Source organism: Lepus europaeus, chromosome 4 (genome assembly GCF_033115175.1).
Source record: "Lepus europaeus isolate LE1 chromosome 4, mLepTim1.pri, whole genome shotgun sequence".
In the NCBI taxonomy this organism is placed as follows: Eukaryota; Metazoa; Chordata; class Mammalia; order Lagomorpha; family Leporidae; genus Lepus; species Lepus europaeus.
This window is the reverse complement of record NC_084830.1, coordinates 19,449,413-19,469,563: the sequence shown is the minus strand read 5'-3', so window position 1 is coordinate 19,469,563 and position 20,151 is coordinate 19,449,413. Positions and strand designations below refer to the sequence as shown.

Below are 20,151 nucleotides of genomic sequence, written 5' to 3'. Positions count from 1 at the left end.
ACTGAGACTAGAACCCAGTGCCCATATGGGATGCCCGGGCCACAGGCAGAGGATTAACCAAGTGAGCCACAGCGCCGGGGCCCCAGAAGACCTTTCTCTGCCTCTCCTTCTCTGTGTAACTCTTTCAAATAGATAAATCTTAAAAAAAAAAAAAAAAAGTGTGAAGGCAAAAAAAGGAGACTCTAAGCAGAGAAGATAGAAATTCAGGCTGAAAAGTATAAAGGGTGCAAGAATTGGGCAAAAAGGTAGGGCTGGGGGGTCACAGGAACAGGGCAGAGAATCTGAACAGTTTACTGCTTCCTTGGTTTTGGGAAGATGCTCCAGGAACACTCCCCTTGCAACACTGTCCTCAGATGGCACCCAGCCACCAGGAAAGCAGCGAGAGACAGGGTTTTGAACGTACGATGTATGAAGACGTTACCACCTCTCCCCCTTTTCCACATTGCGCCAGGCCCCTGACCCTCACTATAAAAGCCCTGGCACACTGCTTCTCTAGGAGACAGTGTCTTTCTTTCATTTAAGGTTTATTTATTTATTTTAAAGGTAGTTACAGAAAGGCAGAGGTAGAGAGACAGAGACAAAGGTCTTCCATCCACTGGCTCACTCCCCAAACGGCCGCAACGGCCACAGCTGGGCCGATCCAAAACCAGGAGCCAGGAGCTTCTTCCAGGTCTCCCGCGCGGGTGCAGGGGCCCAAGGACTTGGGCCATCTTCTAGTGCTTTCCCAGGCCATAGCAGAGAGCTGGATGGGAAGAGGAGCAGCCAGGACTTGAACAGGTGCCCACATGGGATGCCGGCACCGCAGGTGGTGGCTCTCCCCACTACGCCTCAGTGCCGGCCCTAGAGGCAGTGTCTAGGGAGTTACAGCTTCCCACTGTGTGCGTCTCTTGTCACAGGTAAATAAAGCTGTCCTCCGAGCAACTCCTGCTTGGGGCTGTGGACGTGGTGAGCCCCGTCCACTAACAAAGGGGGCTCTCGTGCACTCAGAGATCAGAGTCTGAGGACATGCTTTTATTTGCTTTTCTAACTCAGAAGTATTTTGAGAAGGAGAGACAGACACACACCCCAACACCACCCTCCATTCACTGGTTCACTCCCCAAATGCCTGCATGGCTCGGGCTGGGCCCAGCCAGGGCCAGGAGGTCAATCTAGGTCTCCCAGGTGGGTGGCGCAAACCCAATGACCTGAGCCATCATCACTGCCTCCCAGGGTCTGTACTGTGAGAAAGCTGGAATCAGGAGCCAAAGCCCAAAGTTGAACCCAGGCATCCTAACCCCAGGCCAAACACCTACGTCTTCTGCACTGATTTAAATCCTCTGGACAGAAAGGAAAGTTGAGTCTGAAGTTCCTTGACTACTGAATAGAAAACTAAGAGTCTGGGGCCTGCTCTGTGGTGCAGTGGCCTGAAGCGCTGGCATCCCATTTGGGCGCCAGTTCGAGTCCTGGTTGCTCCACTTTCAATCCAGCTCTCTGCTGTGGCCTGGGAAAGCAGTAGACAGCAGTCCAAGTCCTTGGGCCCTGCACCTGCGTGGGAGGCCTGGAGGAGGCTCCTGGCTCCTGGCTCCTGGCTTCGGATTGGCATAGCTCCAGCCATTGTGGCCAACTGGGGAGTGAACCATCGGGTGGAACTCTCTCTCTCTGCCTCTCCTCCCTCTGTGTAACTCTGACTTTCAAATAAAAATAAGTAAATCTTTTTATTTTTTCTGACAGGCAGAGTTAGTGAGAGAGAGTGAGTGAGTGAGAGAGAGAGAGAGAGAGAGAAAGGTTAAATCTTTAAAAAGAAAGAAAGAAAACTAAGAGCCCAGCACTCTCGTGTGCCAGTGTTCCCAGCTCCAGCTCCAAGGACTTCACACTCACCTCACTCACAGTAAAACACAATGAGGCTAAATGAAGCCATGCCCGGTGAAGTACTGTCAGTGAAAACATAACTATACTTGGGATGGTCCCAGCTCTGCGTCAGAACTGCTTGTTCTCGTGGGGCAGGGTGGGAGGGTACACTCTGGGCACTGGTTATGACATAGCATGTGACCCTAGTACCCATAGCCGAGGGCTTGGGTTTGCATCCCAGCAAATTCCGCTTCCCTGCTCGTCTGCGCCTTGCGAGGCAGCTGGTGACGGCTCCTGTAGTTGGGTCCCTGCCACTCAAATGGGAGGCCCAGGCTGAGTTGCAGGCTCCAGGCTTTTGCGTGGCCCAGCCCTGGCTATTGGGGGCATTTGGGGACTGAACCAGCAATTGGAAGATTCATCTCTTTCTCTTTCTCTCTGCCTTTCAAATAAATAAAATGTAAAAAAAAAAAAAACTTAACCAAAAAGCCAAACTGCCTGCTCCTATTTTAAAGGAGTCATCTGAGTGTCACTGCCCCGTTACCTTAGCAAAACACATTTCTCCTTGGCCCACTAACGTCCCGGAGAAAGCGAGGAACCACTGTTTTTCTGTTCTCCCTTCAGTGCTGTGAAACTCGGCAACACCTGCGCTTCAGCCACAATTTTTCCTGCGCACTCTGCTGTTCTCTGGGCACAGAATGTTTCAGATCAGCCACTCTGAACCTCCACAAGGACTGCAGCCCTATGGCCCTCCAAGTGTCCACTTTCTTACTGGAAGTAAGAGTGGCTTTCGAATGACGGCTGTAAACTCAGACACCCTCTGGATGGGGGAGGTGTGAACACAGGTGGGACTAACAGGTGGGAACACAGGTGGTCCCAGCCGATCCTGGACTCCTCTAAGCCAAACTCCCAGGTCCACACCTGGGGAAACTAACACGACTTGAGTTAAGACCTCTCTGGGTTTGTCTACGGGCAGAAGGTTTTCGCCTTCACCTCGCAACAAATCCTCAAGTGACTTTTGCATTTCACTGTATCAGGACACAGCACATCACTCGGACAAAGCGTGTCCGTATGCAGAATCTCACTTCACTCTCAACAGGGACCCTGCCAGCCAGTGTTATTTTTCCAAACGACCGAGGGACACCCAGGAAGGCAAGTGCTTGGCCGACCCTGCCAACCCGGCACGGGGGTCCTGGGCCATCACCAGAGCTTTTCCGGCTCCAGTAGGAGCCTACCCAAGCCCATTCCCTGGTTTCCGTCTACAGGATGCGGCACGGCAAGTGATTTCGAAAGATTGCCCAGGGAGGAGAAAATGAGCCAAAACAAAAATTCAGGAGGTGCCGGAGCCTGGCATCTGTTAAGTCCAATCGTTGTGGGGGAACAGAGGCCACGACACAGGTAAAGGAATCCAGCGCAGCGCCCCCAACACTGCAGTTTTCCCTAAGTATTAGTTGTGCTTGCTGGGATGATACAAAGTAACAGTTTCACGGAGTTCCTGCTGGCGGGCATCGCTTTACAGACCGACCCCCTCCGTGTGGTCATTTAGCGCTCCGGGTCTGACTGAATGACAAGTGCTTCAATCAGGAGCTAAGGGTGGGGGGGAGGAAGCCACACATATTTGGTTGGAAGAGGCAATCAGGAGAGGCTTCCTGGAAGCAGCGGCATTTGAGCTGCGCCTTAAATGGACACACCTGTACAAACGTGAACATCGGAGGGGTCAGCAGAAGAGGGGAGGGTCCGCCGGACCTAGAGGGCGGGCCAGGAAACACCAAGGTTGGACAGGTGAGCGGTGCCGCGGGCGGCAGGCCCAGGGAAGGCGACCCGGGGTGACTGCAGACTTCAGGGCCGGGGCGAGAGCAGGGCACGCGTCCGTGCGCGGCCCAGGGTGGACAAGGGCTGACCGGGAGCCCGGGAGCGCACAGGCAGAGAAGCAAGGCGGCGGCGTCTGAGGCCCGGTTCGGCCGGGCCCGGCCCTCTCACCTGCGGCTCGCAGCGCTTGGCGCAGTAGGACACTGGAGGCCCAGGCCGCCGCTCGGGCCTTTCTTCGAACACCGAATCCTCGAACTCGCAACCCAACAACCAGCATCCGGCCTCCATCGCGAGCCCACGCGCGGGTCAACGGGAGGAGGCGGTGCCCACGTGTGGGCCGAGCGGAAGGGGCGGGGCCTCCACCGCCGAGAGCATGGCATGCCGGGAGTTGTAGTCTTTGGGAGGTGGCCCACGAGACGTGCGGCCATGGGAGTCTTGGATGAGGTAGAACTGACAAGCCCCCAGGCCCGAGGCTTTGACTACTGTGTGTCGGGAAATGGACAGAGCATCCTCACCAGCGCACGTCAGAGAGCACGCGGCCCAGGGGAGCTGTTTAAAGCTGGTAGGTACCATTTTTCAACCACTGACAATTTCCCTGCGCTGTATTAAGCACTGTTTTTGCACTTTCTGTCTTCTAGCAACCACATTATGAAAGACAAGCCACTCCCATGTTGCAAATGGAGATGTTGAAGCTGGAAAATGTTAAGTGGCTCGCCCAGGACCGGTCATTACTTGGAATGAACCAGGAAATCCAGAAATGAGTCAGTGTCCCCATACAGCATGGTGCCACAGCCTCAAGTGACAGATATGTCTGGGATCGCGATCCTACTTCAGTTTCACTAACTGTTCAACCAAATTTGTGAAATGGGCATTGCAGGTGCATATAAAATGCCTGTCAGATAGCAAAGGGGTATACATATTGATTCAAAAATCCCTGCTCCAGGTGCCAATAGCAAAACAAAAGAAGGCAGGGAGGGTTTCTCTTAGCCTTTTCTTCTTGAAGGCTGTTTGGTTTTGGAAGTTCTATCCTCACCTGTTCTGAGCCCCCCGGATGTCACCTCAACATGGCAGAACATCGGCTAAGCTGGAAATTCTGCGGAAATGCTCGGGGAGCCACATTAGGGCAGCTCATGGGGAAAAGGTAACTACCATTGCCCTTCGGACTGAGAGCTCCTGGGCTCAAGGGTTTCTCTTTATTACTAAGAACCGTTTTGCTTTCTTTTCCCCTCAAAGTTTTGGAGGATTTGTGTATGAAATGAGACTGCACTTAGTAGTAGCTTCACTGTATTTCAGGAAAATGGAGTCTACGAATGGTATTTAGCCTGGTGGTTAAGACACCCACGTCCCACATTAGAGCGTCTGGGTTTGATTCCAGGCTCTAGCCCGACTCAGCTTTCTGCTTATCCAGACCCTAGGCGATCACTCACCTAACGGTTTCTCCCACCTAGGTGCGAGACCTGGGCTGCATTCATTGGCTCCTGGCTCCAGTCTTGGCCCAGCCCTGGCCATTGTAGACATTTGGGGGGTGAACCAGTGGATGGAAGATATCTTTCTCAGGGAGAGAGAGAAAAAAAAAAACAAAACAGCTAATCCAAGCTTCCACCCAGCCTGAATCTACCAGTATTGCCTCACTGTATGTTATTTTTCCAGCCTAAAATTAAAAAAAAATTAATTCTTAGGGATTCTAAGAAGACTGAAGAAAAACAATGTAATTAGCATGGGGCCTTTGCCAATAATGAAAACAAGCTCAAGAAGTTCCATCACTTTTGAGGATATGGGATTTGGGACAGCAAGTTGCAAACCACTACTTCACTTGTTAGAGTGCTCCTAGGACAATGTCATTCTACTCATTCGTTTTTTTTAAAGCTTTTATTTAATGAATGCAAATTTCATAGGTACAACTTTAGGAATTTAGCGGTTCTTCCCTCCATACCCACCCTCCCAGCCCTACTCCTGTCCCACCTCCTTCTCCCTCTCCTATTCCATTCTTCATTAAGGTTCACCTTTAGTTTATATATACAGAAGACCAACTTATGCTAAGTAAAGATTTCAACAGTTTGCACCCACACACACATACAATGTATAAAGTAGTTTGACAACAAGTTTTGCAGTTAATTCTCATAGTACAACTCATTAAGGACAGAGGTCCTACATGAGGAATAAGTGCACAGTGATTTCTGTTGTTAATTTAACAATTAACACTCTTATTTATGACATCAGTGATCACCTGAGGCTCTTGCCATGAGCTGCCAAGGCTATGGAAGCCTTTTGAGTCCACAAACTCCAACATTATTTAGACAGGCCCAAGCAAAGTGGAAGTTCTCTCCTCCCTTCAGAGAAAAGTACATCCTTCTTTGATGGCCCCTTCTTCCCACTGGGGTCTCACTCACAGAGACCCTTCATGTAGGATATTTTTTTGCCACAGTGTCTTGGCTAATCATTCATTTACTTTAAAGGTTTGTGTATATTTGAAAGGTAGAGTGACAGAAGGAGGGAGAGTCAGCTCTTCCATCCACTGGTTCACTCCCCAGATGGCTACAATAGGTGGGTCTGGGCTGGGTCAAATCCAGAAGCTATGAAAACTCCATCCTGGACTCCTACATGGGTGGCAGGGGCCATCATCTGCTGCTTTTCCAAGTGCATTAGCAGGAAACTGGATTGGAAGTGGAGCAGCTGGAACTCAAATCAGCACTCTGATGTGGGCTGCTGGCTTTACAAACAGCAGCTTAAGCCACTGCACTACCTCACCTACCCGTTTTTATTTTTATTTATTTTGAAAGCAGACAAACAGTGACAATATCATTTTGAAATAGTACACAAATGAAAGAGTAGGGCATTATACATTCCACAGTTGTTAAATCTACCTTATTCACTTAACAAGTGCAGGTGTTAGATAGTGTTAGGGGTTAACAATGGGAATTCCACAAGCACCTAAAATTATATATCATAAAAAAGTGTTTCTATAGATTTTTATCAGTAAAAGCTGATTTTTAATATTTTTTATTTTGTATTTGTCATGTACAATATGTTTGGAAAAATGCATACTTGTGGAATGACTAAATCAAGCTGATTAACATGCATTACCTCATTTTTTTGTGGACTGAACACTAAAAACCTAGTTTCTTAGCAAGTTTTTTTCTTTTTTTTAGAGGTTTATTTATTTGAAAGGCATAGTTATGGAGAGAAGGAAGGGAGAGAGGAAGGGAGGAGAAGATATCTTCCTTCTACTGGTTCACTCCTCTTAATGGCTACAAGGGCCAGGCTGGGCAGTTCTGAAACCCAGAGCCAGGAGCTTCTTCCAGGTCTCCCACGTGGGTGCAGGGGCCATTTTCCACTGCTTTCCTAGGCCACAACAGAGCTGGTGGAGCAGGAGTGACTCGATCTGATGCTGATATGGGATGCTGACATTGCAGGCAGCAGCTTAACCCACTCTGCCACAATGCTGGTCCCAGCAATCCTCATGAATACAGTATATTATTCTTCATTGTAGTCTCCATGTTCTACAACAGATCTCTTGAACATATTCCTTTCAAAATGTTATGCTTACATTTCTCTTGAGATGTAATTGAGGAACAGTGACCACGCACTGCAAGTGGTGAGTTCTGACGTACAGATACACTTGGGAAACCTCTCCCAGTGCTGCACACATCCCTCCCCCACCCCATGCTCCTACCTGAGCCCTGCTCTCCAGCCAGCTGCTCTCCTGAACAGGCCTCCCGTATTGTCCCCTCTGAGTCTCTCTCTACTTCTGCAACCTGCCCTGCACTGAACAGGTCCCAGCCGCTGTTTGGTCAGGAAGGCCCCTTCCAGTGCCCTGTGTCTGGCTGACTCCAGGAAGCCTTTCCTGATCCCCCAACCTGGCTCACCTGGCTCCTGCCTGAGTTCACTGAGCACCATATGTGTCTCTGCCAGGGCACTTGGCATCTCCTGGGCCTGTTGTCCAGGCTCTTTCTTGTCCAGTGCTCACTTGCCCTTCACCCTCAGCTGACCTTGTGTTCACTCTGTGCAGGAACTAGGTCACTCTCTTTGTGTCTAGCCAAAAGCACACTCTCTGGCACCCAGCAGGTCCTCACTCAATGTTTGTTTGACTTGATTGATTTGCAATGTGTCCTCCTCTAGGTCCTCCTAGGGACATGGTATTCATGTATGCACATGCATACCTCAGTGTATTTCAGGGAGGGCCAACGCTATTAAGATGGGGAAGACAGATGATAAACAAGCAAGTAAATTACTTACGGATTCAGTCATGTGCCAGTATAGAGAAGTACAAGGTTTAGTAGTCTATCAGACACCTTCCATAATGAAATCACGTCTATCCTCCATTGCTTACCCAAGAAGTTCTCCTCAGCCACCCTTTTCAGCTTCCACGGATACTTGTAAATATTCCTTTTTGCCCTTTACCATATTTTTCTATTTAAGTAAAACGTACCGTTCACTGCTGACACAAATTCCACCCCATGAATTCTCACAGGCATTTCACAATTTACATAACGTTTTGAGCTCACTCATGTTTATCACATTCTATAAATCCTTATACTGGGTACATTCACTGGTTCATCTAAAATTTGTTGAGTATCTACTATAACCCAAGCCCTGTTTTCAGAGTGAAGGAAACAGTGATAAATTCAGATAGACAAGATGCTTGCTCTCATGGAACTTTAGTGAGGAAACAAATAAACAGTCCGTGTTCCCAGTGTGGGACCCTGGTCCCTGACTTCACAGGGACCAGAACAGACCTTATTTACAAATTAAGTATGTCTGCCCGGCGCTGTGGTGCAGCGGGTTAACACCCTGGCCTAAAGCGCCGGCATACCATTTGGGCGCCAGTTCAAGACTCAGCTGCTCCACTTCCAATCCAGCTCTCTGCTATGGCCTGGGAAAGCAGTAGAAGATGGCCTGAGTCCTTGGGCCCCTGCACCCACGTGGGAGACCTGGAAGAAGCTTCTGGCTCCTGGCTTCAGATAGGCACAGCTCCAGCTGTTGTGGCCAACTGGGGAGTGAACCAATGGGTGGAAGACCTCTCTCTCTCTCTCTCTCTCTCTCTCTCTTTCAAATAATTAAATAAATCTTAAAAAAATAAATTAAAAAAATTTAAATGTCTGTTGCCTGAGGAACTAATAAAGATGCTGATCTCTGTTGACTAACTTAGAACTTGGGCCAAAGAGCAATGGGCATTGCTCAAAAACAATGCAAGAGACCGGCGCCACGGCTCACTAGGCTAATCCTCTGCCTTGCGGTGCTGGCACACCGGGTTCTAGTCCCGATCGGGCCACCGGATTCTGTCCCGGTTGCCCCTCTTCCAGGCCAGCTCTCTGCTATGGCTCAGGAAGGCAGTGGAGGATGGCCCAAGTGCTTGGGCCCTGCACCCCATGGGAGACCAGGAGAAGCACCTGGCTCCTAGCTTCGGATCAGCGTGGTGCTCCGGCCGCAGCGGCCATTGGAGGGTGAACCAACGGCAAAGGAAGACCTTTCTCTCTGTCTCTCTCTCTCTCTCCCTATCCACTCTGCCTGTCAAAAATTAAAAAAAAAAAAAAAAGTTAAAAATAAATAATAAAAGCAACGCAAGAACGAGCATGATTACATTGAGGCCTACAATGGACTATCAAGGCCTGGGAAGTACGACTAGGAGGGTTTCTTACAGAAATTAGAACACTGAAAAATGCCTGTGTGTGTGGGAGAATTCAGGAAGTCACGCACATGCTGAGGGCACGACTCAGAAAAGCTCTAAGACCCCAAGCTTTCACTGTGGACTGATCCCTAGGCTCTGTGCAAGCCTGGATAACCGTTAGAATGCCACAGCACAGAGACGACGGTCAGAGACCCCTCCTGAGGGAGGAGTGTACTGCTATTTGTTTCCTTTTTTTTTTTCCAAGTTCTATCCAAAGTAAATAGAGACATTCAAAATGGAAAGGATATCTATTCACAGGTGACATGATCCAATGTATGGAAAAATTCCAAAGAACTCACAAGAAAAGTTCCAGGACTATTAAATGAATTCAGCAAAGTTGCAGGTTACAAGATTAAAAAAAAAAAAAAAAGTTGTATTTTTATACACCTGCAATGAACAATGCAAAAAGGAAATTAAGAAAGCAACCCCATTAACAATATCTAAGTAATAAAACACCTGAGGCAGGCATTGTGGTACAGCATGTTAAGCCACCACAAAGGGGCGCCCATATCCTGTAACACAGTGCCTGGTTCAAGTCGCAGTTACTCCACTTCTGATTCACCTTCCTGTTAATGTGCATCTCGGGAGCCAGCAGATGATGGCTCAAGTCTGTGAGGGAAACCCAGATAGAATTCCAGGCTCCTGGCTTCAGCCTAACCCAGGCCCTGGCCTTTGGTAAAAAGCAGCAGATGGAAGACCTCTTTGTTGCTCTGCCTCTCAAATAAATATTTTTTAAAAGAATAAAACACATAGGAATAAATTTAACTACAAAGGTGAAAGGGGAAGTTGTTTGGCATAGTGATTAACATACTATTTAGATTACAGCGCTGTGGAATAGTGGGTAAAGCGGCCGCCTGCAGTGCTGGCATCCCATATGGGCACTGGCTGGTTCGAGTCCCGGCTGCTCCATTTCCAATCCAGCTCTGTTATGGCCTGAGAGGGCAGTAGAAGATGGCCAAAGTCCTTGGGCCCCTGCACCTGCTTGGGAGACTCGGAAGAAGCTCCTGGCTCCTGGCTTCAGATCAGCACAGCTCCAGCCATTGTGACCATCTGGGGAGTGAACCAGTGAACCAGCAGATGGAAGATCTCTCTCTCTCTCTCTCTCTCTCTCTCTCTCTCTCTCTCTCTCTCTGTTTCTGCCTCTGTAAATCTGCCTTTCAAATAAATACATAAATATTTAAAAACAAAAGCAAAAGATACCATTTGGTGGTGCCAGCACGGTGGATAGTGGGTTAAGTCACTGCTTGCGATCCAGAATCCCACATCAGCGTCCTGGTTGGAGTCCCAGCTGCTCTGCTTTGGATCCAGCATTCCTGTTAATGCACCAGGGAAGGCAGATGATGCCCAGCCCTGGATGGATAGAATTCCTGGCTCTTGGCTTCGGCCTGGCCCAGCCCTGCAGCGAACCAGCAGATCTCTAAGTCTATCCCTCTTTTTGACATTCTTTCAAGTACATAACTGTTTTTTAAAAATCCCATTTGGGACATACCCCATACTGAAGTCTCTGGCTCTGCTCCCCGCTCCTGTTTCCCGCTAATAGGCACCCTGGGAGGCAGCAGGTCATGGTTCAAGTAGTTGGTTCCATGCCACCCATGTAAGAAAGATTGAGACTCCAGCTCCTGGCTTTGACCTATCCTAGACCTGGCTAACTACTTTTATTTTTAAGGTGAAAGACTTGTACCCTAGAAATTATAGAACATGGTTTAAAGACACTTAGACCTAAATACATGGAATGACATCTTGTGGTCATGATTAGGAGCATTTAATATGATAAAGATATTAATACTACCATAAACAATCCACAGATACAACATAATCCCTACTAAACTTCCAACAGGGCCAGCTCTGTGGTATAGCAGGTAAAGCCACTGTCTGCAGTGCTGGCATCCCATTTGGGCTAGTCCTGGCTGCACCACTTCTGGTTCAACTCTCTGCTATGGCCTGGGAGGGCAGCAGAAGATGGCCCAAGTCCTTGGACCCCTTGCATCTGAATGGGAGACTTGGAAGAAGCTCCTGGCTCCTGACTTCGGATTGGCACAGCTCCAGCCATTACAGCCATTTGGAGAGTGAACCAGCAGATGGAAGACTTCTCTCTCTCTCTCTCTCTCTCTCTCTCTCTCTGTCTCTGCCTCTCTGTAACTCTTACAAATAAATAAATAAATCTCTTTTTTAAAGATTTATTTATTTATTTGAAAGGCAGAGTTACACAGAGAGAGAGGAGAGGCAGAGAGGGAGAGAGAGAGGGAGAGGGAGGGATAGAGAGAGAGAGAGAGAGAGGTCCTCCAGCCACTGGTTCACTCCCCAATTGGCTGCAATGGCAAGAGCTGCACTGATCAGGAGCCAGGAGCCAGGAGCCTCTTCCAGGTCTCCTACATGGGTGCAGGGGCCTAAGGACTTGGGCCATCTTCTACTGCTTTCCCAAGCCATAGAAGAGAGCTGGATTGGAAGTGGAGCACCCAGGTCTCGAACCAGCGCCCACATAGGATGCCGGCACTTCAGGCCAAGGCGTTAACTTGCTGCACTACAGTGCTGGCCCCAATAAATAAATCTTAAAAAAAAAAATAGAAAAGAAAGAAACAATTTCCAATAGCCTTTTTTTTATGTGGAGAAGAAAATCCTCAAACTCATGAAATCAGAAGGGGAGCCAAGTAGACAAAAAATAGTTTTGAATAAGAACAAAGCTGAAGGACACTCCTACTTTCAAAACTTTCTACAATAATCAAAACAGTGTGACACTGACATAGTGACAAAGTGCAGACCAATGGAAGAGTCTAGAAATAAACCTTCACACATATAACCAGTTGACTTTTTGATAAGGATGCCAAGAAAGAATAGTCACTTCAACACATGGTGCTGGATAACTGGATTGCTACATGCAAAAGAATGAATTTGGACCCTCCTCCCCACTTCACACCATCTTCAACAATTAACTCAAAAAGGATTCATGATGTTAATTAAAAAACTAAAACTGTAAACTTAGAATATAGCAATAAATTATGACCCTGGGTTTGATAATGGATTCTTAGATATGGCAGCAAAAGCTCAAGCGACAAAATTAACAGATAGACTGGACTTCAGCAAAATTGGAAGTTTTTTGCACATCAAAGGACATTACAAGCACACAAACGGAGAAAATGGAGCCACATCTCACTTTTCACAGTGATTGTGTTCTGCAAAGTCACTGTGAAAACTGAATTAGCAAATACTGAACAAAAGCTCGAGTTAGGGACCTATGAACCTCTGGTCACAATATTTTCATCAACATATCAATATGTAACTGCATTTAAGTGTGTTTGTTTAAAGAAGTCTTTTTTTTTTTTTTTTTTTTTTTTTTACAGGCAGAGTTATTCAGAGAGAGAGACAGAGAGAAAGGTCTTCCTTCCATTGGGTCACCCCCAAATGGCTGCTATGGCCGGCGCACTGCACCGATCAGGAGCCAGGAGCTAGGTGCTTCTTCCTGGTCTCCCATGCGGGTGCAGGGCCCAAGTACTTGGGCCATCCTCCACTGCCTTCCCGGGCCACAGCAGAGAGCTAGACTGGAAGAGGAGCAACCAGGACAGAACCGGCGCCCTGACTGGGACTAGAACCCGGTGTGCCGGCACCGTAGGCGGAGGATTAGCCTAGTGAGCCACGGCGCGGTCTAAAGAAGTCTTAATACACGATGGTCAACAGCACTGTAATTCATGCCTGCACTGAAGTTTATCTAACATGTATTTTTTCCACAGGGCACGTGACAGTGTGAACACTAGACATTTACGAATACCACACAGCACTTCAGCACAATCTTTGGGAAGTATTTTTAAAACCCACTAGTGGCCGGCGCCGTGGCTCAACAGGCTAATCCTCCTCCTAGCGGCGCCGGCACACCGGGTTCTAGTCCCGGTCGGGGCGCCGGATTCTGTCCCGGTTGCCCCTCTTCCAGGCCAGCTCTCTGCTCTGGCCTGGGAGTGCAGGCCATGGCGGCCATTGGAGGGTGAACCAACGGCAAAAGGAAGACCTTTCTCTCTGTCTCTCTCTCTCTCTCACTGTCCACTCTGCCTGTCAAAAATTTAATAAATAAATAAATAAATAAATAAAAATATGGAAACCATGGCACTACACGATTATAAAAAGGATGCTTCTGTACAGAACGAGAGCTGTAACAAGGCAGAGATCACCTTGTCAGAGCCTAACTACAAATACGTGCAGTGAGCAACTCAAAATTTCCACCATTCTGTACATAGCGGAATGATCAAGAAAAGTTCCATGGTGGGAGAAGGTTGTGGCACAGCGATTTAAGTGGTGACTTGGGATACTTGCATCCCATATCAGAGTGCTAATTTGAGTCCTAGATGCCTAGTTCCCTGCTAATATTCCTGGGAAGGCAGCAGACAATGGCTCAAGTCCTCGGGCCCATCACGCACATTGGAGACCTTAACTTCTGGGCTCCTGGACTTGGCCTCACCCAGCCCTGGCTGTTGTAGGCATTTGGGGAATGAACCAGCAGATGGGAGAGCTCTGTCTCTCCCTCTCTGTCACTGTGCCTTTCAAGTAAATAAATACGCAATTAAAAAAAAAAAATCCCATGAGTATTGATTTTGGGGTTACAAATAAATTTCAATGAGTAGGCAAATTTGCATGTACACAATCTTTGAATAATGAAGACCGACTATATTTGCAAATATATAAATCTGAGGGGGCTGCAACATCCAGAATACAAAAAAGAACTTTTTTTTAAAGATTCATTTATTTATTTGAAAGAGTTACACAGAGAAAAAGAGAGGCAGAGTGAGAGATAGAGGTCTTCCATCTGCTAGTTCACTCCCCAGTTGGACACAATGGCCAGAGCTGTGCCAATCCAAAGCCAGGAGCCAGGAGCTTCTAGGTCTTCCCATGTGGGTGCAGGGGCCCAAGGACTTAGACCATCTTCTACTGCTTTCGCAGGCCATAGCAGAGAGCTGGATCAGAAGTGGAGCAGGTGGGACTTGAACCGGTGCTCATATGGGATGCCAGCACTGCAGGCGGTGGCCTTACCCACTACGCCATAGTGCTGGCCCCCATAAAGAAACTCTTAAAACTTAATTAAATGCTGGCAAAGGGACCAGCATTGTGGTACAACAGGTTAAGCTGCCACCTCCAAGGCCAGCATCCCATATGAGCACTAGTTCAAGTCCCAGCTGCTTCATTTCCCATCCAGCTGCCTGCTAATGTGCCTGGGAAGGCAGTAGAAGATGGTCCAAGTACTTGAGCCCCTGCCATCCATGTGGGAGACCTGAATGGAGTTCCAGACTCCTGACTTTGGCCTGGTTCAACCCAACCATTTGGAGAGTGAACCAGTGGATGGAAGATTTCTCTTCTCTCAGTCTCTCTGTAATTCTGCCTTTCAAATAAATAACGTGAATCTTTAAAAAAAAAAAACAAAAAAACTGGACATAAGTACATGAACAAACATTTCTCCAAAGCATATGTAAAAATGGTCAATAATCACATGAAAAGATGTGGCTTTGATTTGCATTTTCCTAGTGACTAGTGTCATTATATTACATGAATTACATAATACTTTTTTAACTGAAAATAAAAGGAGTTGGCAAGAATGTGGAGAAACTGAAACCCTTGTACATTACTTGTGGAATGTAAAAAAGTAGTTATGTAGGTGCCAGTGTTGTGGCATAGTGGGTAGAGCTGCTTCCTGAGATACTGGCATCCCATATGGGCACCAGTTCAAGTCCCAGCTGCCCCACTTCTGATCCAGCTCTCTGCTAATGTTCTGAGAAAAGCAGCAGAAGATGGCCCAAGTGCGTGGGCCCCTAGAAAAAGCTCCTCGCTCCTGGCTTCGGCCTGGCCCCAGCGCTGGCTGTTGCGGGCATTTGGAGAGTAAACCAGTGAATGGAAGACCTCTCTCTCTGTCTCTCCCTCTCTAACTCTGACTTTCAAATAAATAAAAAACTTTTTTTTAAAAAAAGGTACTTATGCAATGCACTGCAGAAAAGTTTGATGGTTCCTCAAAGAGTTCAATATGGAATTATCATGACAGTAATTCCACTCCTGGGGATACACCTAAAAGAACTAAAAATGAGAACTCAAATTTACATGCTGGTGTTCACTGCAGCATTATTCACAATAGTCAAAAGATGGAAAAACTCAAGTTCCAACCAACAGATGAATACAAAAATGTGGTGTGTAGATACACACAGTGAAATATAATTCAGTCATCAAAAGGAATGGTGTTCTGACGACACAGATGAAACCTTAAAAATATGCTAAGTAAAATAAACAAGACACAGAAGGAAAAACACTGTGCAATTATACTTATTTAAAGTTGTCAAATCCACAGAGACAGAAAGTAGAATAGAGGTTAGCAGGCCTGGGCTAGGGGGAATAGGGAATTATTGCTTAATGGTTACAAGTTTCTGCTTGGGGCAATGAAAAGATTTTAGAAATAGTGATGATAGTTGTGCAACATTGTGAATATAATTAATGCCATTGAATTATACACTTAAAATGGATATAATGGCAAACTTTATGTTTTTAAATATAAGTGTACATAAAATATATATATGACCATAATTTTCAGAAAACTGACTCAGTTAATAAAATGGAAAAAAAATCACGGAAAACTCTAATCACTGCTAACTTTTATTTTGTATACAAGGACACAATCAATCAGTAGAGGAAAGATCTTTTGCTCTGTCAAATAAATATATTTAAAAGCTAACAAACATCAGAGTAGAATTTTATCAAGCCTACAAAAGATGGGGAAATTTACTAATGGTTATTTACAGCTATACAGAGTTAACATATTTCAAGGGAACCATAAAATAAATATATTTAAAGGCATCATTTCCAATACTTGACATTTTGAATTTTGAAAATATGAAAATTACTGTGAAACAAAACTCAGACCACATTAGCAATGGTTTAGAAAAGGGAGCAATTTAATCAATATAATACAGAGTGCTTTAAGAAGTTTTTAAATGTGTAGAAGAAAAACAGCTTAGTGCATTCAATTGTTATAGTCTTTACATTGCTTCTTTTTAAAAAAAAAGTTAACAGTAGTATGAAAAAAGCCACCCACAAAGCCAGCTGTCTGAGTGAAGAAATCAGCTAAATTGCAGCATTTTGGAATTACTAATAAAGCTATAGTTAAAAAATAAAAAGTTTATAAAAATGAAAGCAGCATGCATATTCAAGGCTTTTTTGTAACATTTTAATTAGCTGACAAACATTTAACCAAGAGCTGAATATTTAGTATTCATTAAGTTAGATCAAATAAACTGGCCAAGCCCACTCTATCTGGTCATTCAGGAAAACATTTTAAAAGCCAAAGCTAATTAAACTGAGTATTTCTTCTGTGAAGAAAGCACATTTTGAAAAATGGTCCTATGGTCACGAAAGAGAGGGTCCTTGTCAACATGAATGAACAGCACCGGTCTTGACAAAGCTTCTAAGTTAGCATGAACATTCAGTCTCCTGACACAGTGACAGTTAACGGCTAACATCCCATGATTCACAAGTGCAAAGCTAACTTTTAACTCATTATGACCAGTTCAGAATTTCCATTCATTGAAATTGTTATGCAAGGCAGAATTTCACAAAGCGGTAATTCTTGAAAATTTTGAACTGACATCTGTATGAACACTTCTGATTTCCATATGATTGTAAGGAAACTACATATGATTATTTCTTCACATTTTTGGTACAATATTTATTTCAGAGTCTCACCCTACCCAAATTCTTACACCAGTTTCTCTTCATTCTTCGATATTATCTTCAGTTTAATAAAAAGCAATTCAGCTTCTAATGAAAAAAGTAAAAGAAGTATTACAAATAGAAACAGTGGTATCTATGAATGTGTTTAATGAAAGATCCAATCATCAAGGGCCAGTAAGATCCCAAAATCTTACTATTCCAACATATCTAAATAGGCTGTCTTTAGACTTGAAATTGTATAAACCCATGCACAATTTTTAGTCTTAGTGCAGGGCCTGATAAGTAAGACATAGAAATAAACCATGTTTTTTTTTTCCCCCCATTTCTAGCAATTTTTACTCTGTAAAATGTTTGGTCACTCAAAGCTATAAGTTTAATCACATATCAAAGAATATAGGCAATAAAGCCCATCTTACCAGACACACAGTAGGAAGCCGGACGAAATAGGAGGAAAAGTTCTAGTGGTCATTAAACCCCCTCAGAAAGTCTAAGATTTAGAATGTCTCCATTATATCAGAATAAAAATGTATTGTATTAAAATTTGATTTTTTACAAGCTGTTTTTTAATTAGTGTTCTATTTACATTGCAGAACTTCCGCCAACTGCAGTAGTTTAACTTTGGCACAAGATTAAGTTCCATTACTTTTGGATATTGGATCCTGTGTTTTGAGAGTCTGTATGTCCCAAAACGTTTTCAGTGTCATCAAAGACTTAGCCCATTCACAGTTAATCAGACATCTTGAGCTGAAGAATTGATTCTCCTTCAATGCTTTAGGCAGCTATAAAAGAAAAACACCATAAAAAAAGAAAATTTAAAGAAAACTGTGGTTTTACTATTTACAGAAACAAAAAAATGACACCAATCAATCATGACCATGCCCCTGGTATGCTTATCAATACTGAGGCCACTTGTCCCATGTATCTTACATAACACATTAGACTTTGTGTGCTGCTCTGATACATGTTCTGCAGATGCCAGCTTTGCTTATAGACATTTATCACCATTATGTAATAATTTATTTAAAAGTTATTAGGAAGTTTATATGTCATTGTCAGTATTTGGAATACACAGGCTATGAAATCTAAAAATTTCAACTTTTTCTCTTATTTACAAGACTGGCCCCTGCAAAAGATAGACATGTACTTTACTTTCTGCGATAACTACATTGGGAAGGTTTTCAGCAACTTTTATTTTTGTAAATTGAGTCATAGTTAAATAAAGAAATAACTTCAGAGGAAACCTATGGTAAATCCTCTTAAAGTGAGAAAGTATCTTATTAGACCAATAATAACTTGGTGATTAATGTATTTTTCATTGTTTTTATTTTTTGTTTAATGTGTTTTATAATTTTAGACTTTTATATATTCTGAAAGCAAGGCATGGGAGCTGGCATTTTGGGGGCAGCTGCTTGTGATGCCAGCATCCATATCACAATACCCATTTAGTGTCCTGGCTGCTCTGCTTCTGATCCAACTTCCTGCTGATGCACCTAGAAAGGCAGTGGAAGATGGCCCAAGTGCTTGGGCCCCTGCTACCCACATGGGAGACCCAAATGGAGTTCCAAGCTCCTGGTTTCAACCTGGCCCAGACCTAGCTGTTACTACCATTCAGGGAGTAAACCAGAGGATGGATGATCATTCTCTCTCTCTCTCTGCACTCTGCCTTTCAAATAAATCTTCTGAAAGTGAGGTATGACTCTATATGTACCACAAAAGTACACACATCACATATTTGATTTTTTGAAAACTGCCTTTATGTGAATTTTATGGTGCTAATAATTTCTTATATAACATAAGAATTAACCACATAAACTTAAAAGAGAGTTAAACTAAATCATACCAAAAAATTAAATTTTGGAAGACTACAACTTCCCAGAAAATCACTGCAGAGGTTGTAACAACAAACCACTGCAGCAACAATGTGTTGACTTAATCTTGGCTGAGTGCACTCTTGTGTTTAGCAGTAAAAATGCCTGTTAAAATGTTTTATGCATCTGGGTCAGAAGAAAGCCTGGAGAGTTCTGACATTAGGAAGCGGAGGGCTGCACTTCAGGATGAAGCTGTATAAAACTGTTTAACTTCTTGTGACTTACAATGGTTACATTACGCTGTAGACCCTGGAATAGGATTTATACTGCTTATTAAAATAGGTACTTTTTTTTATTCCATCTGTTTTTATGCCTTAAAAATGTTAATGAAAATAAAACCTGAAAAAGGACTGCTAAGCAATAAGAATAGTGCCTGGCACATATTAAACTCTCTATAAATAATTGTTAAAATAAATAAAACCAGGGAGGAGACATAGAGAAATTAAGGAAATACTGCATAGACTAAGCGAGTATAAAAGCATGGGGAAGGAATACAACAAGCCAAGAGAATAAGAAAGCATGCTCACACGTGAAATAATAATAAGGGTCTGCGCCTTGTTTCCCCCTCACTATTGGAGAACACTGCAGGAATTTCTAACAGCAACATGCTCTTTAGACCCCTGACAGACACTCAGCAGCACTTCATAACAATTGCATTGTCTTCAAAACAGCATGTTTTTATCCTGGCATACTCCAAAACAGACTAGAAAAGGTAAAACCAGGTTACTGAATTCCAGGAAGTATTAAGAATTTAAGTCCTAACTCCAAAGCAGGTAACTGATTTGCAACTACAGTAATATTTTAATCAACCTAATCTATAAAATAATTAAGATTTGAGGAACATACTAAAACCTTTTAAATTTAAACTTTTAAGATGAAAGAGAGATATTTTCAACCAAATACAGTGTTTGTGCTGGTAGCAGGTTTGTTTTACATAAAAAAAATGAAAAAATAGTTTATGCAATTGAGTTTATTTAATACCAAATCTGCTATGTGCCTTTTAATCTCTAAGATAGAAGTAATTTACATCACAGTTGTCACAACAGATGCCACATAAGCAAACATGAATTTATACAGATCTTAGGCTTTTAATAGAAAAAGACATACATAAAGTATTTTAAGCTCTAGGAAAAAATCTAATAAAGTTTTGGCAGCAATATAATGAAGAAAAAAAGAGACTCATTTTCACCTAGTTTCCTAAAACTGTGTAAGTCTTTCCTTTGATATACTTTCTCCTTTCCTTTTAGTTTTCATTCTTGAATTCTTAAACAGAAAAAAATAAACACCAAAAAC

General features: G+C 44.3%; 2 protein-coding genes across 10 annotated transcripts in view; both read right to left on the bottom strand.

Annotated features, from left to right (window-relative positions):
* C4H8orf76 (chromosome 4 C8orf76 homolog) overlaps positions 1–3,952 on the bottom strand; it is a 29,915-nt gene extending 25,963 nt beyond the window's left edge. For 3 of the 5 annotated variants that reach the window (XR_009865692.1, XR_009865690.1, XM_062188039.1), the window contains exon 1: positions 3,805–3,952. Coding sequence is in view for 1 of the 5 variants with exons in the window: in XM_062188039.1 (XP_062044023.1) it covers positions 3,805–3,921 (117 nt within the window). In the remaining 4 variants the exon portion in view is untranslated. Of the gene's footprint in view, positions 1–2,368; positions 2,512–3,515; positions 3,643–3,804 lie in introns of those variants that run through there. The other 2 variants (XR_009865694.1, XR_009865693.1) reach the window with 2 other exon arrangements.
* A 12,240-nt stretch (positions 3,953–16,192) lies between these two features.
* The window catches only part of ZHX1 (zinc fingers and homeoboxes 1), a 29,081-nt gene continuing 25,122 nt past the window's right edge, over positions 16,193–20,151 (bottom strand). For 3 of the 5 annotated variants that reach the window (XM_062188035.1, XM_062188037.1, XM_062188036.1), the window contains one exon: positions 16,193–17,769. The gene's annotated coding sequence lies outside the window, so the exon portion shown is untranslated. The remainder of the gene's footprint in view (positions 17,770–20,151) is intronic. The other 2 variants (XR_009865687.1, XR_009865688.1) reach the window with 2 other exon arrangements.